This window comes from Cetorhinus maximus, chromosome 7, assembly GCF_964194155.1.
Source record: "Cetorhinus maximus chromosome 7, sCetMax3.hap1.1, whole genome shotgun sequence".
Taxonomy (NCBI): Eukaryota; Metazoa; Chordata; class Chondrichthyes; order Lamniformes; family Cetorhinidae; genus Cetorhinus; species Cetorhinus maximus.
This window is the reverse complement of record NC_135885.1, coordinates 53,107,422-53,128,722: the sequence shown is the minus strand read 5'-3', so window position 1 is coordinate 53,128,722 and position 21,301 is coordinate 53,107,422. Positions and strand designations below refer to the sequence as shown.

The 21,301-nt window shown below is 46.7% G+C and overlaps 1 protein-coding gene across 2 annotated transcripts in view; it reads right to left on the bottom strand.

Moving 5' to 3' along the window:
- The window catches only part of LOC144682466 (solute carrier family 35 member F2-like), a 54,911-nt gene extending 34,102 nt beyond the window's left edge, over positions 1-20,809 (bottom strand). Inside the window, exon 1 of one of the 2 annotated variants that reach the window (XM_078544866.1) lies at positions 20,676-20,809. In XM_078544866.1, the coding sequence (XP_078400992.1) occupies positions 20,676-20,773 (98 nt within the window). In that variant the 5' untranslated portion in view covers positions 20,774-20,809. Of the gene's footprint in view, positions 1-8,633; positions 9,003-20,675 lie in introns of those variants that run through there. The other variant, XM_078544867.1, reaches the window with a different exon arrangement.
- Positions 20,810-21,301: the final 492 nt, after the last annotated feature.

The following is a 21,301-nucleotide window of genomic DNA, read 5'->3' as shown; positions in this document are numbered from 1 at the left end:
AAGTCAACCATCTCATCACTCTCAATACTCTCACACACTCACAAGCCCATCATACATTCACAAGGATCTCACTATCTGCCACCTCAAGAGACATCCCCACTCACTCTCACACATCCTCATATCTCATCTGGCCTCATCTCCTCTGGAGTTTGCGTCCGAATCCTGTCCAGGGCTCCACTCGCCACCCACACATGCCAGGTATCCTTATCATCTGCCCTCGCATGCGTCTTGCTCACACTCTCTCCATTTGTCTTCATGCAGGACAAGCTGGCTCACAATAAGGAGAGGTCCCATACCAGGGATGGAGTTCCCAAGATCAAGGTTCTCACAGACTTGAGAACAGAGCCGTAGAGCTGGCCAGAAAGGACATAAACTGTTCATGGGCTGATGGTGAGGTCAGTGGCGCACACCCAAGTGAGGATCCTGCACTACAACATCCATCAGACAATCACACTGTGGGTGATTTCTCCTGTTTCAGAGTCACTGGCCCTACACTAACTGTCTCTCCTTTCTTTCACAGGCACTTCTGGAAAGTTCCCGAGGGCATCCATGAGCCAGGACCTCAAATCCAGCCCTGATAACACTTCGATTGAGGATCCTGAGGACAACACCTTAGAAGACTCATCACAGCGCTCACCCACACCCTCCACCAGTGCAGAGAGACACACCTCTGTGGGACCTAGCTCTAGAGTAGCCTCGGGGTCACAATCTGGTGAGTACAGGTCACCATCTACTCCACAGCAGGCAGAGGCAGGGACATCCGAGGTCGCCAGCACTCAGAGGACTATTGGAGGCCATGATTCTGCTGAGTCCGAGTCCGATGACGAGCCTCCAGACTCGGTCCTAAATCAGTTGCTGGAGTTGCAAAGACAAGCACGGAAACATCAGGAAGGGGTGTCAGCTGCACTCCTCAGATTACAACTCACTATGGAGGAGTCCGTCCACCTTCAGTCTGAAGTGATAGTGCTGGCATGCCAATGCACCAAGGTCAACACTGGTAGGCTGGTGGCCGCTGTGGAGATCTTGGTCCAGGACATTGGTGGCATCCATCAGCGTCAATGGGTAGGACTGCAGGGCCCCTCAATCGCAATCCAGCTGCCCCTTCTCCTCAAAAAGTCAACCAGGGGCCTCAGCCACCCATAGGGAAGGGGACCAGCAGCTCGACACCCTGGGCCATGCACCCAGCTGACTCTGGGAGTGTCAAGCCCTATCCAAATCCCCTCTTCCTGTGGCCCCACCAGCTCCAGCTTCACAGGGCAAGGGGAGTGCACCTGGCCCACTGCAGGCCAGGACCTTCCAGGTCTCGGCCCTCCAGAGGACGCCCGCCAAGGTCATCACAGACAACAGGGCATAGCAGACAACAGGCCGCCTCCACCGCCGCTTTGGATGTCGGGGGAGCACTTAGACATAGCGCGGGGTAAAGAAAGTGAAGGAGATATAGTTCCACAACGTTGGCACGGGTGTTAACCACATGTATATAATGTTCACAAATGTAAATACACTCACTCAGTATCAATGAGAAACACACCAGTCAGAATTTGTTGCCAAAGGTCCACTTTCTGTCTGTGATTGTGGGCTCAAAGCCTTTTCGCGCATGCCAGAGAGTACTGACCCCTGAAATGATGCCCAGTGCAGGGTGCGCATGAACATTCACTGCAAACGAACCCGCTGCCCAAGCCCACGTGACCGACTTCCGACAGCTTCGGCCAGGTGACAGGATGTTCTGCTTTCAGCCCAGGCCATGGTGAACTTCATCATTACCTGCACTTCAAGACTGCGCTGTTAGGACCAAGCATGAGAGTTAATGTTCAGTGAGTACATGAGGTTAATTTAGGAGGTCTGGAGGCTTCTCCTCTGTGAGTGGTCAATGGTCACATTTCCAAGGGGATTCTCAAGCTTGTCCAGTTGCCCAATAGTTCTACAGCTCCATAAGTTTAAAGTCTGCAAACGAGGGGTTAAAACTAGGGAAACAACCATTGCCACTTTGAGGGATCATTGCTGCATGAATGGGCATTGTTGCTTCACTTTACTGACTCCCTGCATGTCAGTTGAACAGCTGCAAACCTGTCTCAGCTGTGCCTCTGTCTTCATTTGGAACTATCAATTCAGTTGGGTGGCCCTTTAGTGCTCCCTGTCAGCTGTGGCTCAGTTCATAGCACCCTCGCCTTTGAATCAGAGGGTTGTGGGTTCATGTCCCACTCCTGGAAAACCAAGAACTGTGATTGTACTCGAAAGAAGTTGCAATCTGTGACTGTTGGTAACTCGAAAGAGTTTCCCCCAGTCATTTGTACTCGAACGAGTTGCAATCTGTGACTGTTGATAACTCGAAAGAGTTTCAATCTCCCCCAGTCATGTGTCTCAGTGCAACCTTCCCTGCTTGTTACCCCCAGTGGAGCCCTTGCCCTGCAGCCCCTTCCCTTCCCTCAGTCCTGTCTGGCCCCTTCCCCAGTGGAGCCCTTGCAGCACAGTAAAAGCCACCCTTGCCTTAACCCTACTGTGGTACCTCTAGAGATTTGCTTTGAGACCCCCCTGAAACCGATGCGATACGGTCTACGAAGCCTGGCACTGACCCCAGTGAGCACTGTGTGAAGTAAGGAATGCAAACTCACCTCAAGGTCAGGAGCAAAGTGCAGGTCACCAGCTGCATGTCGTTCATAAATCCTGTTGTGAAACATGTTGTTCTAACAGCACGCTAAAGTGGGGCCTTAATCCAACGTGGAGGGATGATTCCGGTGAGCAGGCATCATAATGGAATGCTGATTTACACTAATGATATTTGCAACATTCAGAGGCAGGAAACATGACCCGCCATTGATGGCTGAAGCACACAACCACTTCCACACTTTACAGATTCGTAAAACCAGTTTTGGGCCTTTCATGAAACTTTGCTCTCATGCCTGCCGTGACGCTGCTGCTATTGGGAGCGGAAAATCCTGACCCAAGAGCATACTGGACCCGCTTCAAATATCTGCAGATATCTAAGCATCAGTGTCGATGAAGACTGCGGCTCTCAAGGGAGGCCAACTACGACTTATGCATTGTGATGCAGATTGAACTGCAACCCGTGGTCCTCTGTGGACACCCAATGTCTGTGGGCCTGAAGTTCACCATGGCAATGAACGTTTATGCATCTGGCACTTTCCAGCGATCCACTGGAAACATGTGTCCCAGGCAGCAGACCATCGTTACATCAAGGGGGTGATCAATGCCTTGTTCATGAGGGTCTATGTGAGCTATTGTGCTGACCCTGACAGCCAGTCGGAGAGCTCATTGGCTTTGGGGCCATCGCTGAATTGCCTCAATTGCAAGGTATCATTAAATGCACCCATGTGGCCATCAAGGCTCCCCCAGACCAACAAGTAGCCTTTAATAGCAGGAAAGGCTTACATTCCATCAACATCCAACTGGTCTGCAAACATCGAAAATGGATCCTTCAGGTGTGTGCATAGTTCCCAGGAAGCAGCCATGATGCCTACATACTTCGACAGTCCCAGGTGCCAGATCTGTTCCAGCCCCCATGCACCTTTAGGGATGGATCCTCAGAGACCAGGGCTACCCTTTGAAGACATGGCTACTCATAGATGTACACATGCACTGCAGCAGAAGAGGGGTACAATATCTGCCACTGATTCACCCAAGCAATCATCAAGGAGGTCATTGGACTGCTGAAGATGAGATTCAGGTGCCTGGATCAATCCGATGGAGCCCTTCAGTGTTTCCCAGCAAGGGTCTCTCGTATCATGGTGGTCTGCTGTGCTCTGGACAATGTAGCACTGCAGAGGGGGGAGGCCTTGCATCAGGAGGACACAGTTGCTTGCCAATGTTTATGCAAAGAGGAGGGGGTGAGTAGGAGGGACAGAATGATGAGCCCTTTGCACCGGAGGCAAGGGGTATTGGGAGACACCCAAGGGAGGCTCAGGACAATCACATTCATACCCGCTTCGGCAACCTGATGCCCTTCAAATGCCTGAATAATAAAGACTCAGCATCACATTGTATCACCCTCCATCGCCCAGCACCTGGCTCTGCACATGCACTGACACAGTTGAAGGGCTGACCAAGCTCAGCCTACCTCAACACTGGGACCGCGTTGTGGGGGCAAGGGTGCTGATGACATCTGGCAAGGCAACAATAAATGTATAAACTATCAGTGTCAGCAACTATGAAATACTTTTATTGGAGCTTTCCTTTCAAATCTTAACGATTGCAAAGTTCAAACATCCATGAACCCCTAGTGGATCTAGATGCTCTTCTTAATGCGCTAATGAGTGTATTGACTTGATGCTCCTCCTGTGTTTCCAGCTGAGGTGGAGGCAGACTTCTGATTGACCTGCCCCATGGCCTGGGATGACCTTGGGGGCTGTCCTCTAGCTGCCTGAGGCCTGGAGGGCCCCAGTGTGCTGAGGGGCTCCTGCACAGGTGCACAATCCTCCTATGTCACTGTAGTTCCTGGAAGTGCTGAGGTCACTGGCAGAGGGGCTGAGGAGCCACTGTCCACCTAGGGAGTGCCCTGAGAGGAGCCCCCAGGAGCGGAAGTCAGCCGCTCGTCGTTTCTTACAAAGCACACTTGTACCTCTCTGCTGACCAGAGAAGGACGAGGACCTGGTAGAGACTCCAGGAACCTTATCCCATTCTCGCTTGGCCACTGCTACATAGAGCTCATGGACAGGGTGATGGGATGCAGGTCAGCGTGCATCTTGGGCATCCACTGACTGCTCTGCCGGATCTGGCTCTCCATGAGAGTTGCCAACCTCGTGACGAAGGAAGTCATGCATGCCCATTCCTGAGACATGGCAACACTCATGACCTGGATGAACTCCTCCCATCGTCCGTGTATGGCTGCACATAACCTCTAGCAGCTGGGGCAGATATTCCCTTAGCTTTGCAACAGGTTCCATGTTACCAACTCTAGAGGTCTATTATCAGCCTCGCCTCCCACTTCCTCTGACTGACAGAGGCTTCAGCTGTCACTGCCTCCATCAGCTACTCAGGCATGTCTGTGATGTGCCCAGCAGCTTGTAAACCTGAATCTAATCGCAAACACATACCCACTGACATCAACGTGTCTGCTGGTGGAGAGTGCAGGGGAAAGATGTGACACTGCACCCATTGAGGATTCCTCATCCTCCTCCTTAATGGTGGACGGATGGCCGCCCCCAAGTCTCAGCAGCTGCCTGTCCTTCTGGAGTGCGGAGACCTGCATGAGATGACAGTGAGGGGCTGAGGGCTTTATATCGCTTCCTCTCATCCATGCCTGCTGTGGATCTCCATATGTCCAATGGCAGACACGTGAGCTCAATGCCTCCTCACTCTCTTGGGTTGGCACTCCAGTCTCGCCATCCTGTGTGGCCACCCTGCCAGCCAGCCTGTTCCGGAACCTCATCTTCTATTGGTATCAGTGATTTAATATCGGGGATTCCTGCAATGGTCTTGGATCTCTGTCTCTTTATTGTTATGGGTCCATTTATCCTGCAGGCAGAAGGAGGGATAGTGAGCTTCCACAGAAAGATTAGTACATCTTTTATTCTTGTGCATCTCTTTGGCCCATTATGTGAGCTCCTGACTGCCTCCTCCATGCGTCCAGTTTCATAGGATGTGGAAGGGATCAGCAAAGATAGATCATAAGACCATAAGACCATAAGACATAGGAGCAGAAATTAGGCCATTCGGCCCATCGAGTCTGCTCCGCCATTCAATCATGGCTGAGAAGTTTCTCAATCCCATTCTCCCGCCTTCTCCCCGTAACCTTTGATCCCCTTACCAATTAAGAACCTATCTATCTCGGTCTTAAATACACTCAATGACCTGGCCTCCACAGACTTCTGTGGCAATGAATTCCATAGATTCACCACTCTCTGGCTAAAGAAGTTTCTCCTCATCTCTGTTCTAAAAGGTCTTCCCTTTACTCTGTGGCTGTGCCCTTGGGTCCTAGTCTCTCCTACTAATGGAAACATCTTCCCCACATCCACTCTATCCAGGCCTTTCAGTAAGTTTCAATCAGATCCCCCCTCATCCTTCTAAACTCCATCGAGTATAGACCCAGAGTCCTCAAACGTTCCTCATATGCTAAGCTTTTCATTCCTGGGATCGTTTCATGAACCTCCTCTGGACCCTCTCCAGGGCCAGCACATCCTTCCTGAGATACGGAACCCAAAATTGCTCACAATATTCTAAATGTGGTCTGACCAGAGCCTTATAAAGCCTCAGCAGCACATCCCTGCTTTTATATTCTAGTTCTCTCAAAATAAATGCCAACATTGCATTTGCCTTCCTAACTACCAACTCGACCTGCAAGTTAACCTTAAGAGGATCCTGGACTAGGACTCCCAAGTCCCTTTGCACTCTAGATTTCTGAATTCTCTCCCCATTTAGAAAATAGTCTACGCCTCTATCCTTCCTACCAAAGTGCATGACCTCACACTTCCCCACATTGTATTCCATCTGCCACTTCTTTGCCCATTCTCCTAACCTGTCCAAATCCTTCTGCAGCCTCCCAGCCTCCTCAATACTCAATACTACCTGACTCTCCACCTATCTTTGTATCATCTGCAAACTTAGCCAGAATGCCCTCAGTTCCTTCATCTAGATCATTAATGTATAAAGTGAAAAGTTGTGGTCCCAACACTGACGCCATGCGGAACTCCATTAGTCACCGGCTGATGTGCTTGAAGTTAGATTCCTAGCCCTTTCCAAACACTCTGTCCTATTTTGTGTTCTGGAGAATTTAATAGCCTCTCCTGGGCTCTCCTTTCTTTCCAGTTTTTTCATAATTTTCCATGAAGTTGAATCCACCCCCCCATACACTAACCTGCTGCTTTGTTTCCCATTCGTCATACTTCTTGGAGTTTTACCCTTCCCTTCCCCCCTACTTTCTAGTTTAAAGTCCTGTTGACCACCCTATTTACCCTTTTCGCTAGAACATTGGTCCCGGATCGGTTCAGGTGGAGACCGTCCCAACGGTACAGATCCCTCCTGTTCCAATATTGATGCCAGTGCCCCACGAAATAGAACCGCTCTTTCCCACACCACTCCTTTAGCCACATGTTTACTTCCCTTATTCTCGCGTCCCTATGCCAATTTGCACGTGGCTTGTGTAGTAATCCGGAGATTATAACTCTTGAGGACGTGTTCTTTAATTTAGTTCCTAGATCCTGATAATCCCCAAACCGGTCCTCTTTCCTAGTCTTACCTATGTTATTTGTCCCGACGAGGACAACAACAACTGGATCCTCCCCCTCCCTCTCCAATATCCTTTCAAGCCGGTCAGAGATGTCCCTCACCCTGGCACCGGGCAGGCAACATACCATGCGGGACTCTCGATCCTGCTTACAAAGGATGCTATCAATTCCCCTAATTATAGAATCCCCTACAACTACCACTTGTCTTTTTGCTCCCCCCTTCTTGAATGGCCTCCTGTGCCACGGTGCCGTGGTCAGCTGGCTCATCCTCCCTACAGCCCTGTTCCTCATCCACACAGGGAGCAAGTACCTTGTACCTGTTGGACAAGGTCGGGAGCTGAGGCTCCTCTGTTCCTGAACACAGGATCCCTCTACCTGCCTCACTTGCAGACACACCCTGCTGATCCTGACCACTGACCGAATTTGAGGTACTTAATCTACCGGGTGTGACCGCCTCCTGAAACAAAGCGTCCAGGTAACTCTTCCCCTCCCGGATGTGCCGCAGCATCCGGAGCTCAGACTCCAGCTCATCAATTCTGAGCCAGAGTTCCTGCAGCAACCAACACTTGCTGCAGATGTGGTCAATGCGGCTCGCAATGGGATCTGCCAGCTCCCGCATCATACAGCTACAGCACATCACCTGCCTAGCTATCTCTACTTAGTTAATTAATTTATTAATTAGCTTGCAGTGTTTTTTTTTCAAATTTGGTGCAGATTTCCTACCAACCAATCAGGTCACAGCTTTCCTGTGATGTTACGTTTTCAGTTTTGGCTTCAGTTACTCTGTGCCCCGAGGTCACCGCTCCAGTGCTCCTCCCTCCGAGTCTGCTCCCTGGAGACAAGGCCACGAATGCCCGAGGTAAGCTAGATTTATACTCACCGCTCTGGTGCTCCTCCCTCCAAGTCTGCTCCCAGGATTTACTCACCAATCAGCTGTTTTTTCTTTAAAATCCACTTTCAGAAGAGTGTCCCTCGCAGGTCTTGTGCACTCCTGAAGGCACTGCCTCTTCCTCTCTCTCTTTTTTTTAGGTTTGAGGAGGAGGGAGGGAGGGATGGAAACACTACAGCAATGTAATGTTTGGGGCTATTCTATTCTTTGACAGTGGGTCCTCCTCGATTCCCTCCTGAGTCGCGGTGTCTGCGGCGACTTCTCCCAGAATGCTTCAGTCACTTCTCACCAGCGCCCTCTGTTGGATGCTCTTCCTCCTGTTGAGTGCAAAAGTCCTTCTCCTCAATTCCCTCCTGAGTCGCGGTGTCTGCAGCGACTTCTCCCAGAATGCTTCAGTCACTTCTCACCAGCGCCCTCTGTTGACTGTTGCCTAGATACTGCTGTCCATCATACGACAGCAGGTGCTGGTGCTCCTCCTTGCCAATGCCTGGTTGGTCACTCCATCCCCATGAAGCACACCATCTCATGTTGCCACATGCAAGCCCCAAAGAAGAGATAGGACTTACCTTGGCAGAGCAGAGGAGGGCATTGACCCTTTTGTGGCACTGCACTCAGGATTGGAGGTGACCCCCACAGCTGCTGGCCTCCTCTGCTATCTTCATCTAGGGTTCTTTGGTCAGGTAAGAGGGTCTGATCTTGCCATCACTTGGGAAGAGAAGCTCCTGCCTTTCCTTTGCAGCTTGGAGGAGATCCTGCAGGAAGGCATCACTGAACCAATGGGGGGCACACGATGTCTTCCTTCTAGCGTGTTTCCTGCACCCTCCTGGTCCTCTCCTTGACTCCCCCATTGAGCCACAAGCTTTCCATTGGATTGCACAATAGTCAACCTTCAGGTTGGATGGGTCCACTCTGTAGGAAGTGCCCTCTCTGGAGTGCTGCTGTGCTGTTTGTAGCGTGCAAGGCTGGACTGAATGCAGGCTGGCAGGCCTTTAAAAAATGGCACCAGGGCCTGTCTCCATATCAGGGAGATTGGCGCCTTGTGGCCTGATCCCGCTCCAGCATTGATCGGCCTTGGACCTCCAGGCTGGCTGCTGCATGATCGCGGTCGGCCGGCCGCATTTCTCCTGTGCGGTGACGGCACTCACTTCTGGGTCACTCACCCAGTGTGTGAGAATTCTGACTGGTGTTTTTCTGGAGTTCAGTTAACTCCACATCGATCTTGGGTTCTCCCTGGTCTGCGGGTCTCACCATTATACTAAATATTTCCCAACGTGAACCAAAAAAGTACATTTTATGTTTCAAGTTCATCTACTTATTGACAACATAGGGTATGTGGCACTTTAATAGTGGGAAACACCCAAATATGGGACATTTACCCTGCATATTTCATCGAAAACCACTGCAGAATTTACCAAAGTTCTCTACTGATTTCCGCTGACACCTATGACTGGACTCTTCAAAGCAAGATTATACTTTGAACTTTTACAGTTTACAGATCATCAAACATGATAAATCACTGATAAAGATCTATTTCAGCTTTTCTTCTAAGATATCATTGATTTTAGAAGGAAAAAAATAAAGACAAAAATTAACAATAACTAGTTCAGCAACTTCTAGAAAAATGCTATCATTTTCTTTGTAGTTAAAAGACTTAAAAAGCTATTTGTATAATGAACTAGTAGAATGTAAGAAGTCTAATTTAATCAACACCTGTTCAAAATTTAATTCCAGTAATCAGATCAGATTGTTGCAATCCAGTTTAATTGAATTGCGTGCTCAGATAATGAGAAAAGTTCCTTTGTAAAAACCAAAAGAATGACATTGATAAATCAGAATCTTAAAGCGTTTCTGTTTTATTCCAATGCCATCAAGTCCCATGCCCAGATCTCTAATGCCTGAATGGGCCTGCTCACAAAAATGGTAAGAGAGGATAACTAAACATTGGAAATCAGTGTTTGTTTTCCACAATCAGAATACAGTGTAAATGTATAGATGGAAATTAATGGTCATTTGTCTATTAGCAGTAAAAATCGATTTAAAAATATAAGCTATCTTTTGACAGGTATATTCTCCAATTTTCAGTCACTCTCCCTCATCAGAAAAATAGGTAGGCCTCGATGCTTTTTTAGATTTATTCCTGGGATATGGGCAACTCTAGCAACACCACATTTATTGCCCATTGGTTTCTGTGAGATGGTTCTGGTGGCCTTGATCAGCTGCAGTCTTTGTGGTGATAGAACTCCCACAATAGTATTATGTGAGGAATTCAAGGATTTTGACCCAGTGTTGATGAAGGATTAGTGGTGCATTTGCAAATCAGAACATGTGCAAATTAAAAGGAAATTTATGCAACCTGATGCAAATATGATGTTGTGGTTCCCTTCTCAATATTACACATCACAAGTTTGGGAGCTGATTTTGATGTTTGGTGAGTTGCTGCAGTGCGACCTGTAAATCATTGATGCAGCAGCCTCATTACACCTGTTGTGGAGGGGTTGCATGTTGAGAACAGTAGAAATTGTGCAAATCAAGCGAATTAATTTTGTGGATGGAGTTGAACTTCTTAAATGTTGATACAGCTGAACCATCCAGCCAAGTGGTGAGTATTCCATCACACTCCAGACTTAACATATAGATGCAGATGAAGCTCTGAGGGATCAGGAGCTAAGTCAATTACAGGAAGTCCTCACTTACTGTCATTAATTTGTTCCTAGAAATCGTGACATGCGAAACAATGGTGTGTGAAACGAGGCTGTGCAAAACATAATTTCCAGTAAATGCAATGTCATAATTGGGGGTTACATTCCTGGGAGAAGGCTTTTTGAATGTACATTTCCATACAAACATGTATATTAACATTATGAAGTTAAAATGTAGAAAATATCAACAATAAATTCATTCTACCATAAGAAGGCTAAAAAAAACATAAAGTTTGGCTACTCACCAAGCTGTTAAGCCTTCTCTTACTTAGGAGAATGGATGTGATGGTGGAGGTGGATTTTACTGGAAGCTAGGTAGGACTTTTTGGAGGGCTATTAGAAGGGATTTTTGAGGATTATTCGTAGGAGTCTGCAGCATCCTTTGAAGGAATCTTTGAAGTGGGAATTTAAAAGAATTTTTCCAGTGACAGCTGCACTTTTGCTTTTTTCTTTTCACGTTTCATTGTGGAGCTCTCTACAACAGTTGATTGCATTGTTAATGCTTCAGTTCCCTCTTGAACTGCGCTCTCTGGCAGGGTCTTCTTCATCAAAGATGGCCAAGGCTGAAGCATTTCCAACCATCTTCAGCCAAAAATGCCGAGCGGATAATCCATCTCAGCCTCCTCCTGATGTCCCCAGCTTCACAGATGCCAGTCGTCAGCCAATTCGATTCACTCCATGTGATATCAAGAAACAGCTTAACACACTAGATACTGCAAGGGCTCTGGACCTTGAAAACGTCCCAGCAAAAGTTCTGAAGACTTGTGCTCCAGAACTAGCCGCGCATTTATCCAAGTTGTCCCAGTACAGCGAAAACACTGGCATCTACCCAACAAGGTGGACAATTTCCCAGGCAAGTCCTGTCCACAAAAGACAAAACAAATTCAATCCAACCAATTACCAGCCCTTCAATCTACCCTCCACCATCAGTAAAGTAATGGATGGTCTCCACCATCAATAAAGTGATGGATGGCGTCATTGACAGTGCTATCAAATGGCACTTATGCAGCAATAACCTGCTCAATGATGCTCAGTTTGCATTCTACCAGGGCCAAAAAGCTCCTGGCCTCATTGCAGCCTTGGTCCAAATATGTACAAAACAGCTGAGCTCAAGTAGTGAGGTGAGCAGCTGTCCTTGACATCAAGGCAGCATTTGACCTAATGTGGTATCAAGGAGCCCTAGCAAAACTGGAGTCAATGGGAATCAGGGGGAAAACTCTCCACTGGCTGAAGTAATACTAAAGGAACTGTTGGAGGTCAATCATCTCAGTCCCAGGGCTTCGCTGCAGGAGTTCCTCAGGGTAGTGTCCTCGGCCCAACCATCTTCAGCTGCCTCACCAATGACCTTCCCTCCATCATAATATCAGAAATGGAAATGTTCACTGATGATTGCACAATGTTCAGCACCATTCACGACTCCACAGATAATGAAGCAGTCCATGCCCATATGTCACAAAACCCTGTGCAACATTCAGGCTCGGGTTGATAATTGGCAAGTAACATTTGCACCACACAAGTGCCAGGCAATGACCATTTCCAACAAGAAATAATCTAACTATCACTCCTTGGCATTCAATTGCATTACCATCACTGAATCCTCCCACTATCAACATCCTGGGGGTTACCATTGATGAGACACGGAACTGGACCAGCCATATAAATACTATGGCTACAAGAGCAGGTCAGAGGCTAGGAATTCTGGGCCAGTAACTCACCTCCTGACTCCCCAAAACCTGTCCACCATCTACAATGCACAAGTCAGGAGTGTGATGGAATCCTCTCCACTTGCCTGGATGAGTGCAGCTCGCACAACACTCAAGAAACTTGACACCATCCAGGACAAAGCAGCCCACTTGATTGGCATCCCATCCACTAACTTAAACATTAACTCCCTCTACCACCGATGCACAGTAGCAGCAGTACATACCATTTGCAAGATGGACAGCAGCAACTCACCAAGACGCCTTCGACAGCACCTTCCAAACCTGCGACCCTTACTACCTAGAAGGACAAGGGCAGCACATGCATGGGAACACCACCACCTGCATGTTCCCCTCCATCCACACGCCATCCTGACTTGGAAGTATTTTGCCATTCCTTCACTGTTGCTGGGCCAAAATCTGAAAATCCCTCCTTAAAGCACTGTGGGTGTACCTACATCACATGGACTGGAGCAGTTCATGAAGGCGCCCAACTAGCACCTTCTCAAGGGCAATTAGGGTTGGACAATAAATGTTAATCTAGCCAGCAATGCCCACATCCCGTGAAATAATTTTTAAAATCTCAGAGGGTGGTGAATCTTTGAAATTCTCCACCCCAGAATGTCGTGGAGGCCCAGTCATTAAATATAGTCAAGACAGAGATTGATAGATTTCTAGATATTAAAGATATCAAGGGATATGGGGATAGTGCAGGAAAATGGTGTTGAGGTGAAGGCAGTGAATGTTGAAGGTGGTCGATGGAGTGCCAATCAAGCGGACTGCTTTGTCCTGGATAATGTCAAGCTTCATGAGTGTTGTTGGAGCTGCACTCATCCAGGCAAGTGCAGCGTATTCCATCACACTCCTGACTTGTACCTTGTAGGTGTTGGACAAGCTCTGGGGAGTCAGGAGTGAGTTACTTGCCGCAGGATTCCCAGCCACTAACATCTCTTGTAGTCACAGTATTTATATGGCTGGTCCAATTCAGTTTCTGGTCAATGGTAACTCCCCCAGGATGTTGATAGTGGGGGATTCAATGATGGCAATGCCATTAAATGTCAAGGGGCGATGGTTAGATTCTCTCTTGTTGGAGATGATCATTGCCTGGCACTTGTGTGGTATGAATGTTACTTGCCACTTATCAGCCAAGCCTGAATGTCGTCCATGTCTTGCTGCATCTGGACATGGACTGCTTCAGTATCTGAGGAGTCGCGAATGGTGCTGAACATTGTGCAATCATCAGCGAACATCCCCACTTCTGACCTTATCATGGAGGGAAGGTCATTGATGAAGCAGCTGAAAATTGTTGGGTCTAGGACACTACCCTGAGGAACTCCTGCAGTTATGTCCTGGGACTGAAACGATTGAAGAAATTCCTCCTCATCTCAGTTCTAATTGGCCTACCTCTTATTCTGAGACTGTATCCCCTGGTTCTAGATGCCACCTCCCCCCCACCGCCCCACAGCCTGGGGAAACATTCTTCCTGCATCCACCTTGTCAAGCCCTGTAAGAATTTTGTATGCTTCAATGAGATCACCTCTCATTGTTTTAAACTCTAGAGAATATAAGCCCATTATCTCTCCTCACAGGACAAACCCTTCATCTCAGGGATCAGTCTGGAAAACCTTTGTTGTGCTCCCTCAATGACAAGCATATCCTTCCTTGGGTAAGGAAACCAAAACTGTACACAATACTCCAAGTGCAATCTCAGCAAGGCTCTATACAATTGCAACAAGACTTCTTTACTCCTGTACTCAAATCCTCTTGCAATAAAGGCCAACATACCAGATGCTTGCTGCAACTGCATCTTAGCTTTCAATGACTTTGAACAAGAACACCCAGCTCCCTTTGGACATCAACACTTCCCAATACCTCACCACTTAAGAAATATTCTATATTTCTGTTATTCCTACCAAAGTGGATAACTTCACATTTATCCACTTTATATTTCATTTGCTGTGTTTTTGTCCACTCACTTAGCCTGTCTAAATCCCCATGGAGCCTCTTTGTATCCTCCTCACAACTCACATTCCCACCTAGTTTTGTGTTATCAGCAAACTTGGAAATATTATATTTGGTCCCCATATCCAAATCATTGATATAGATTGTGAAAATTTGGGACAAACACTGATCCTTGCGGTACTCCACTGGTCATCGCCTGACACCCTGAGAATGATCCATTTGTTCCTATTCTCTGTTTTCTGTCTGTTAACCAATTTTTGGCCCAATGTCAATATATCACCCCCAATCCCAGGTACTCTAATTTTGCTTACTAACCTCCTATGTGGGGCCTTATCGAAAGCCTTCTAAAAATCCAAATACACCACACCCATTGGTTCTCCCTTATCTATTCTGCCAGTTATATCCTCAAAACCTCTAAAAGCTTTGTCAAACATGATTTCCCTTTCATAAATTAGTGTTAACTTTGCCTAACCCTCCCATTATTTTCTAAGTGTTCAGTTATCACACCCTTTATAATAGATTCTAGCATTTTCCTATGACTGATGTCAGGCTAATGAGTTTCTAATTTCAATCTTCCCTTTTGTCCTACATGAAACCTGGAGACAGGCAGTCTAGAAAATCCATAGGGCAGGATTTTACGCGTCGGCGGGCGGGGGCAGGGCCCGTTCACCAAGGCGTAAAATGACACACGGTGACGTTGGAGGGAACTCCCGACATCAGCGCGCTCCATTTAAATTTTCAGAAAGACAAGGGCAATGCGAAATCAGCTGTGTGCCCACCGACCTGTCAATGGCCAATTGAGGCCATTGACAGTCAATTATGTAATTAAAGGACCTGCCCGTCCAACCTTAAGGTTGGCGGGCAGGCCAGGAGCCCCGGCGCGAACTGGAAGAAGCATGAAACCTCATCCACGGGTGGGATGAGGTTCCATGTAGGTTTTAAAAATTTTTAATAAAGTTTTTGTGAAATTTATGGACATGTCCCAACTCATGTGACATTGTCACATGAGGGGATATGTTAGGGAAATTTTATTTCTCTATTTTTAGGTTTTTCACATTTACAGCCGATCTCCTTGAGGCTGCACTTAGCCTCAGGGAGATGAGTGCGTTCTTTTGTGCGCATGTGCGAAAGAATACACTCTCGATTTTGGGAATCCCTCCTAGCCCGCACAGGAAGCGCATAGCCCTAATTGGCCCGCCCACGTAAAATGGCGCCATGCCCCCGATCGGCGGTGCTGATCAGAAGCGCACCTGTGCGTGCCTGCCCTTCAACTTCCCCCCGGACGGGGGGAAATTTCAGCCCATAGTCTTTAGGTTTTGACCCATCCTTAAGCAATGTGGTGCGTGAGTTCCACAGGGTACCTTTACCTATGTCCATATTTTATTAGGTATTCATCAGAGTCTTATGTCCAAATGCCAAAAGTCACATGATTTGCAGTACTTATCTTAACAGCTTCTTTGCGTGCAATGTTAAAAGTATTGACTGAAAGTTCATAACATGACATGCCTGTACTGGGCATGACAGAAGCTTGACATTGTTATCAGCAGAAGCACTGGGCAGATTTTCAGCTCGGCGTGTGGGCACACACCTGACACGCACAAGTGTGAAATAGCACGCGAGGACGCCAGGCGAGCATCCCAATGTCATCACACACTTGCACGATATTTCGGTTGGCAGGCGCACGCTAGAGTCGGCAGCGTGCACACTGGCTGTTAAGCCCATTAATCAATTAATTAAAGTGAAATTTTCCCTGCCCATCCAACATTACGGTTGGCAGGTGGGCGAATAGGCTAAGTGGCCTTCGCATTTTTCGCGAAAACTAATCCACGGGCGGGATTAAATAACAGTAAAAAAATTTTAAAACTCATTTTTAGCATGTCAGAGTCACATGAAGGGACATGTTTTCCTTATTTTTAAAAACTTTATTTTTAATGTTAAAAATCTTCAGCTCTCTGAGGCAGCTCTGTGCCTTCAAGGAGCTTTCACTGAGCGCACCCCTGTGCATGTGCACACTTCAGCGCTCGCACTCCTCCCACCCCTCACCCTGACAGCTCTGAGGTTATCAGCCCGCGTTTCATGATAACTGGCCTTTAATTGGCCAGCTAGCATGAAGTCGCGGTCAGGGCCCAATCATGGCCGGCAGACCATTGGGCGGCTGCTCGAGCCCGCCCGCTGTGCCCACCCAACAAGGTAAAAGTTCTGCCCACCAAGTCAGAACATCTTTATCTATTGGAGGATTTGAATGCAAGAGTGGGCATGGACCATGAGGCAGGACCCTCCTGCTTCGGGCAACATGACCTGGGAAAGATAAATGAGAATGGTCAGAGAGTACTTGAGCTTTGCCGCTATCATGAGCTTTGTGTAACTAACACCTTCATGCCACAGGATGTCCTGGAAACATCCAAGATCAGGGCATTGGCACCATCTGGATCTGATCACCACCAGACATGACTCTCCAAGCAGCATTCTCAACAAATGCAGCTACCACAGAGCTGGCTGTGATACAGATCACTCCCTGTTGTGCACCACAGTTACGATGCAACCTTTGAAGATTTATCATTCAAAGCAGAAATGCCGTCCTCGTATTAATGACAGCCATACTGCCTACCCAGATAAAAAGCAACATTACCTCGGCTCTGGAACAGGCGCACTCGGGCACTCCCACACCTGAGTGCAGAAGCAAAATGGAGCATACTTCAAGATACCATCTACAATATCACATTCTCAACATATGGGAAACAAGCGTGAGAAAATGCTGACTGGTTCGAGGCTAACATCACTCTGTGATGGAACCTGTCAATGAAACCAAGTGGTGCACTCTCATTAATTACAAGAGAGATCTGAGCACGAAGACTCTGACTGCACCAAGAGCCACTCGAAGTAATGTCCAACAGGCTGCTAGGGAGTGCACCAATGACCACTGGTTACAACTTTGCCAGAATATACAGATGTCCTTCAACACAGGAAATTCTAGAGGCTTGTATGAACAGATCAAAAAAGCAACAGGTTCATCAACAAAGGGAACGGCTCAACTGAAATCAAAAGCAGGGGAAGTCACCAGTGACTGCAATGAACAGTTGGAGGGATGGGTGGAGCACTATGTTGAGTTGTACTCTAGGGAGAACACTTTCACTGAGGTAGGCCTAGACACCATAGAAAGTCTGCCTATTGCAGCAGAGCTGGATATTGAACCCACAGTGGAGGAGATTAACAAAGTTATTGATTCGCTTGCCATGGGCAAAACTCCAGGTTCTGATGCTATACCGCATGAACTCATCAAGCACAGGAAACCAGCACTCCTGCAGTATCGACATGAATTTCCCTGTCTCTGCTGAAGGGAGTGGGCAGTGCCCCAGGATATCCGTGATGCAAAGATTGTGACCCTGTAGAAGAACAAGGAAAACTGCAGCGATTGCAACAGCGATCGAGGCATCTCCCTGCTAAATATCATGGGAAAAATATTTGCTCGTGTTGTCCTTGTCAGACAGCACATCCTGGCTGAACACATCTACCCTGAAACCCAGTGTGGTTTCGAACTGGAACACCTACAACTGACATGATCTTCTCAGTCTGACAGCTGCAAGAGAAATGCAGTGAGCAAAGAAGACCACTGTATATTGCCTTCATCGATCTCATCTAGGCATTTGACCAAGTGAGCATAGGTGGTCTATTTAAGCTGCTGGAGAAAACTCGCTGCCCTGGACAATGTGATCCCCTTTTCCATGACAACATGATAGGTCACCTATGATGGGGCAACATCAGAACCCTTTGAGATCTACAGTGGGGTCAAACAGGGTTGTGTTCTAGCACTGACACTCTGGCATATTCTTCTCTTTGCTGCTGTCAGATGCTTTCAGGTAGTCCACAGAGGGTGTCTGCTTACATACCAGAACTGACAGAAAGCTGTTCAGCCTTGCTCACCTGAGAACCAAGACAAAAGTGTGTCAAGTCCTTATCAGAGAGTTTCTCTACACTGATGATGTACACAAGCATTCATACTGAGGAATACCTTCAGCGGCAAATGGACAGACTCTCTCACACATATGTTTGACCACCAAAATCAGAAACACAAATGTTATTGTCCAGGATGTTGCAACACAGCCATCAGCATTGACAATGTGATGCTCGAGGTTGTTAATAGTGTACGAACATAGAACAGGAGTAGGCCACTGGGGCCCTCAAGCCTGTTCCACCATTCAATAAGATCATGGCTGATCTGATTGTAACCTCCAGTCAACCCCCAAAAATCTTTCACCCCCTTGTTAAGCAAGAATCTACCTAGCTCTGCCTTAAAAATAGTCAAAGATCCTGCTTCCACTGCCTTTTCAGGAAGAGAGTTCCAAAGACTCATAACCCTCTGAGAGAAAAACTTTCTCCTCATCTCTGTCTTAAATGAGCAACCCCTTATTTTTAAACCATGACCATAGTTCCAGATTCTCCCACAAGAGGAAACATCCTTTCCACATCCACTCTGTCAAGACCTCTCAGGATCTTAAAGGTTTCGATCAAGTCACCTCTTACTCTTCTAAAGTCCAGTGGGTACAAGCCTAGCCTGCCCAACCTTTCCTCATAAGACAACCTGTCCATTCCTGGTATTATTCTAGTAAACCTACTCTGAACTGCTTCCAATGCATTAACATCTTTCCTTAAATAAGGAGACCAATACTGTACACAGTACTCCAGATGTGGCCTCATCAGTGCCCTGTACAACTGAAGCATAACCTCCCTACTTTTGTACTCAATTCCCCTCACAATAAATTATAACATTCTATTAGCTTTCCTAATTATTGCTGTACCTGCATACTAGCCTTTTGTGATTCATGCACTAGAACACCCAGATCCCTCTGCATCTCAGAGCTCAACAATCTCTCACCATTTAGATAATATGCTTCTTTTTTATTCTTCCTGCCAAAATGGACAATTTCACACTTGCCCACATTATATTCCATTTGCCAGATCCTTTCCCACTCACTTAACCTATCTATGTCACTTTGTAGCCTCCTCACGTCCTCTTCACAACTTACTTTCCTACCTAACTTTGTGTTGTCAGCAATAACACAGCTCCACAATTGCCAGAAATCTGACACTTGATGCTAAAATTAACACACATTGCAAAAGCTGCAGCTGTTATGTCCAAGCTGAATAAGAGAGTGTGGAACAACAGCAACCTGACTGAGAACACCAAACTGTGAGTCTACCAAAACAAAAACAGAATTACCTGGAAAAACTCAGCAGGTCTGGCAGCATCGGCGGAGAAGAAAAGAGTTGACGTTTCGAGTCCTCATGACCCTGTCAACTCTTTTCTTCTCCGCCGATGCTGCCAGACCTGCTGAGTTTTTCCAGGTAATTCTGTTTTTGTTTTGGATTTCCAGCATCCGCAGTAGTTTTTTGTTTTTATCTCTGAGTCTACCAAGCCTGTGTCCTCAGCACACTCCTCTACAATGTTGAGATCTGGGCAGCATATTGCTAGGCAGGAGAAAAGGCTGAACAGTTTCCACCATTGCTGTCTTAGACATATCCTCATCATCTCTAGGCAGGGCAAAATCACCACTTCAGAGGTCCTGGATTGTGCTAATTCCATCAGCATATACGCATTGCAAGGCCAATAATGCCTGCACCTACTTGACCACATTCATTGAATGGATGACTGCCGGTATACCCAAAGACCTGTATGGTGAACTGGCCTCTGGGTCACAACTTCCTAGGTGTCCATTCCTCCATTACAAGGACGCCTGCAAGTGAGATATGAAAATGGCGGGCATGGATACTGATAACTAGGAAACAATCACTAATGGCTTTGACCTCTGGAGGCTGACTGTGTGGAAGGGCATCGGCAGAAATGAAAAGCTCAGCTGACCAAGACAAGGGTCCAGAGAAAACAGACAGCAGCAAATCATGCACCTTCTCAGTGTACTGTCTTCCTCTGCAGCAAATGCAGTAGAGACTGCCATGCCAGAGTGGGGTTCCTGAGCCACACCAGGTAATGCTTAACACAGAGTTGACAAACACAGCGCAAACCACCGTCTTACAAGATGAGTACAAAGGAGGAATGACTTAAAGGAGGTAGACAATATTCCAGGTTAAACAGTCAAAATATATCTATTTTGCCATTTTTCACAATGATAGATGCAGTTCACTTTTGTCTGAAACTTTCTTACGCTTGAAAGACTGATGGCTTCAGTGTTATTGTTCCGCCAACTGAAGAATGTGATATTGAACAGTTAATATTCAACTCCCACTCACTTACCATGTCAAACGTTCTCTTGCTTTGGTTTTTTCCATCAAATTAGAGAAAAAGTTCTTGATTTTGCTGCGCTGTTGTGATATTCCCTCATTGATCTCCATTGTTCAAGGTGAAGTACATAGAAAACCAAAGATCCAAAATGAAAGGGCACAAGAAACTGACCCAGCTCACTTATTAACACCTATTCATTTCTGCGAAGCTGACTGAATGATTAACCCTCTTAGTGAGCAATGAAATAAGATAATGTGTGGGTTCACCCATTTGGCAAAGTTCTTGTGAAAGGTTAAAGAAATGATTAAACATGCTGATTAGTAGTGTGGGAAAAAAAATCAATCATCATTGTAGGAATGGTTTCAATAATAATGCACTGGTGCATTCATGGGTCTTGTTTAGATTTATTAAACAAAAAAATAGATCATTTTAGCAGGGACTCCCTAACTAGGTCAATTGATAAACATTTGTTACACTGTACATTAATGTTTCCTTTTAATTTGATTTAAATGTTAGAAAATTAAATAGTTGCTGTACCAATTAGTGAATAAGTTAACCTTCATGCAAGTTTTATGACCTATAAATGTTAGATGCAATTTGTTTGCAATATATTTTGGAGGGCGAGCTGACATAAAAAT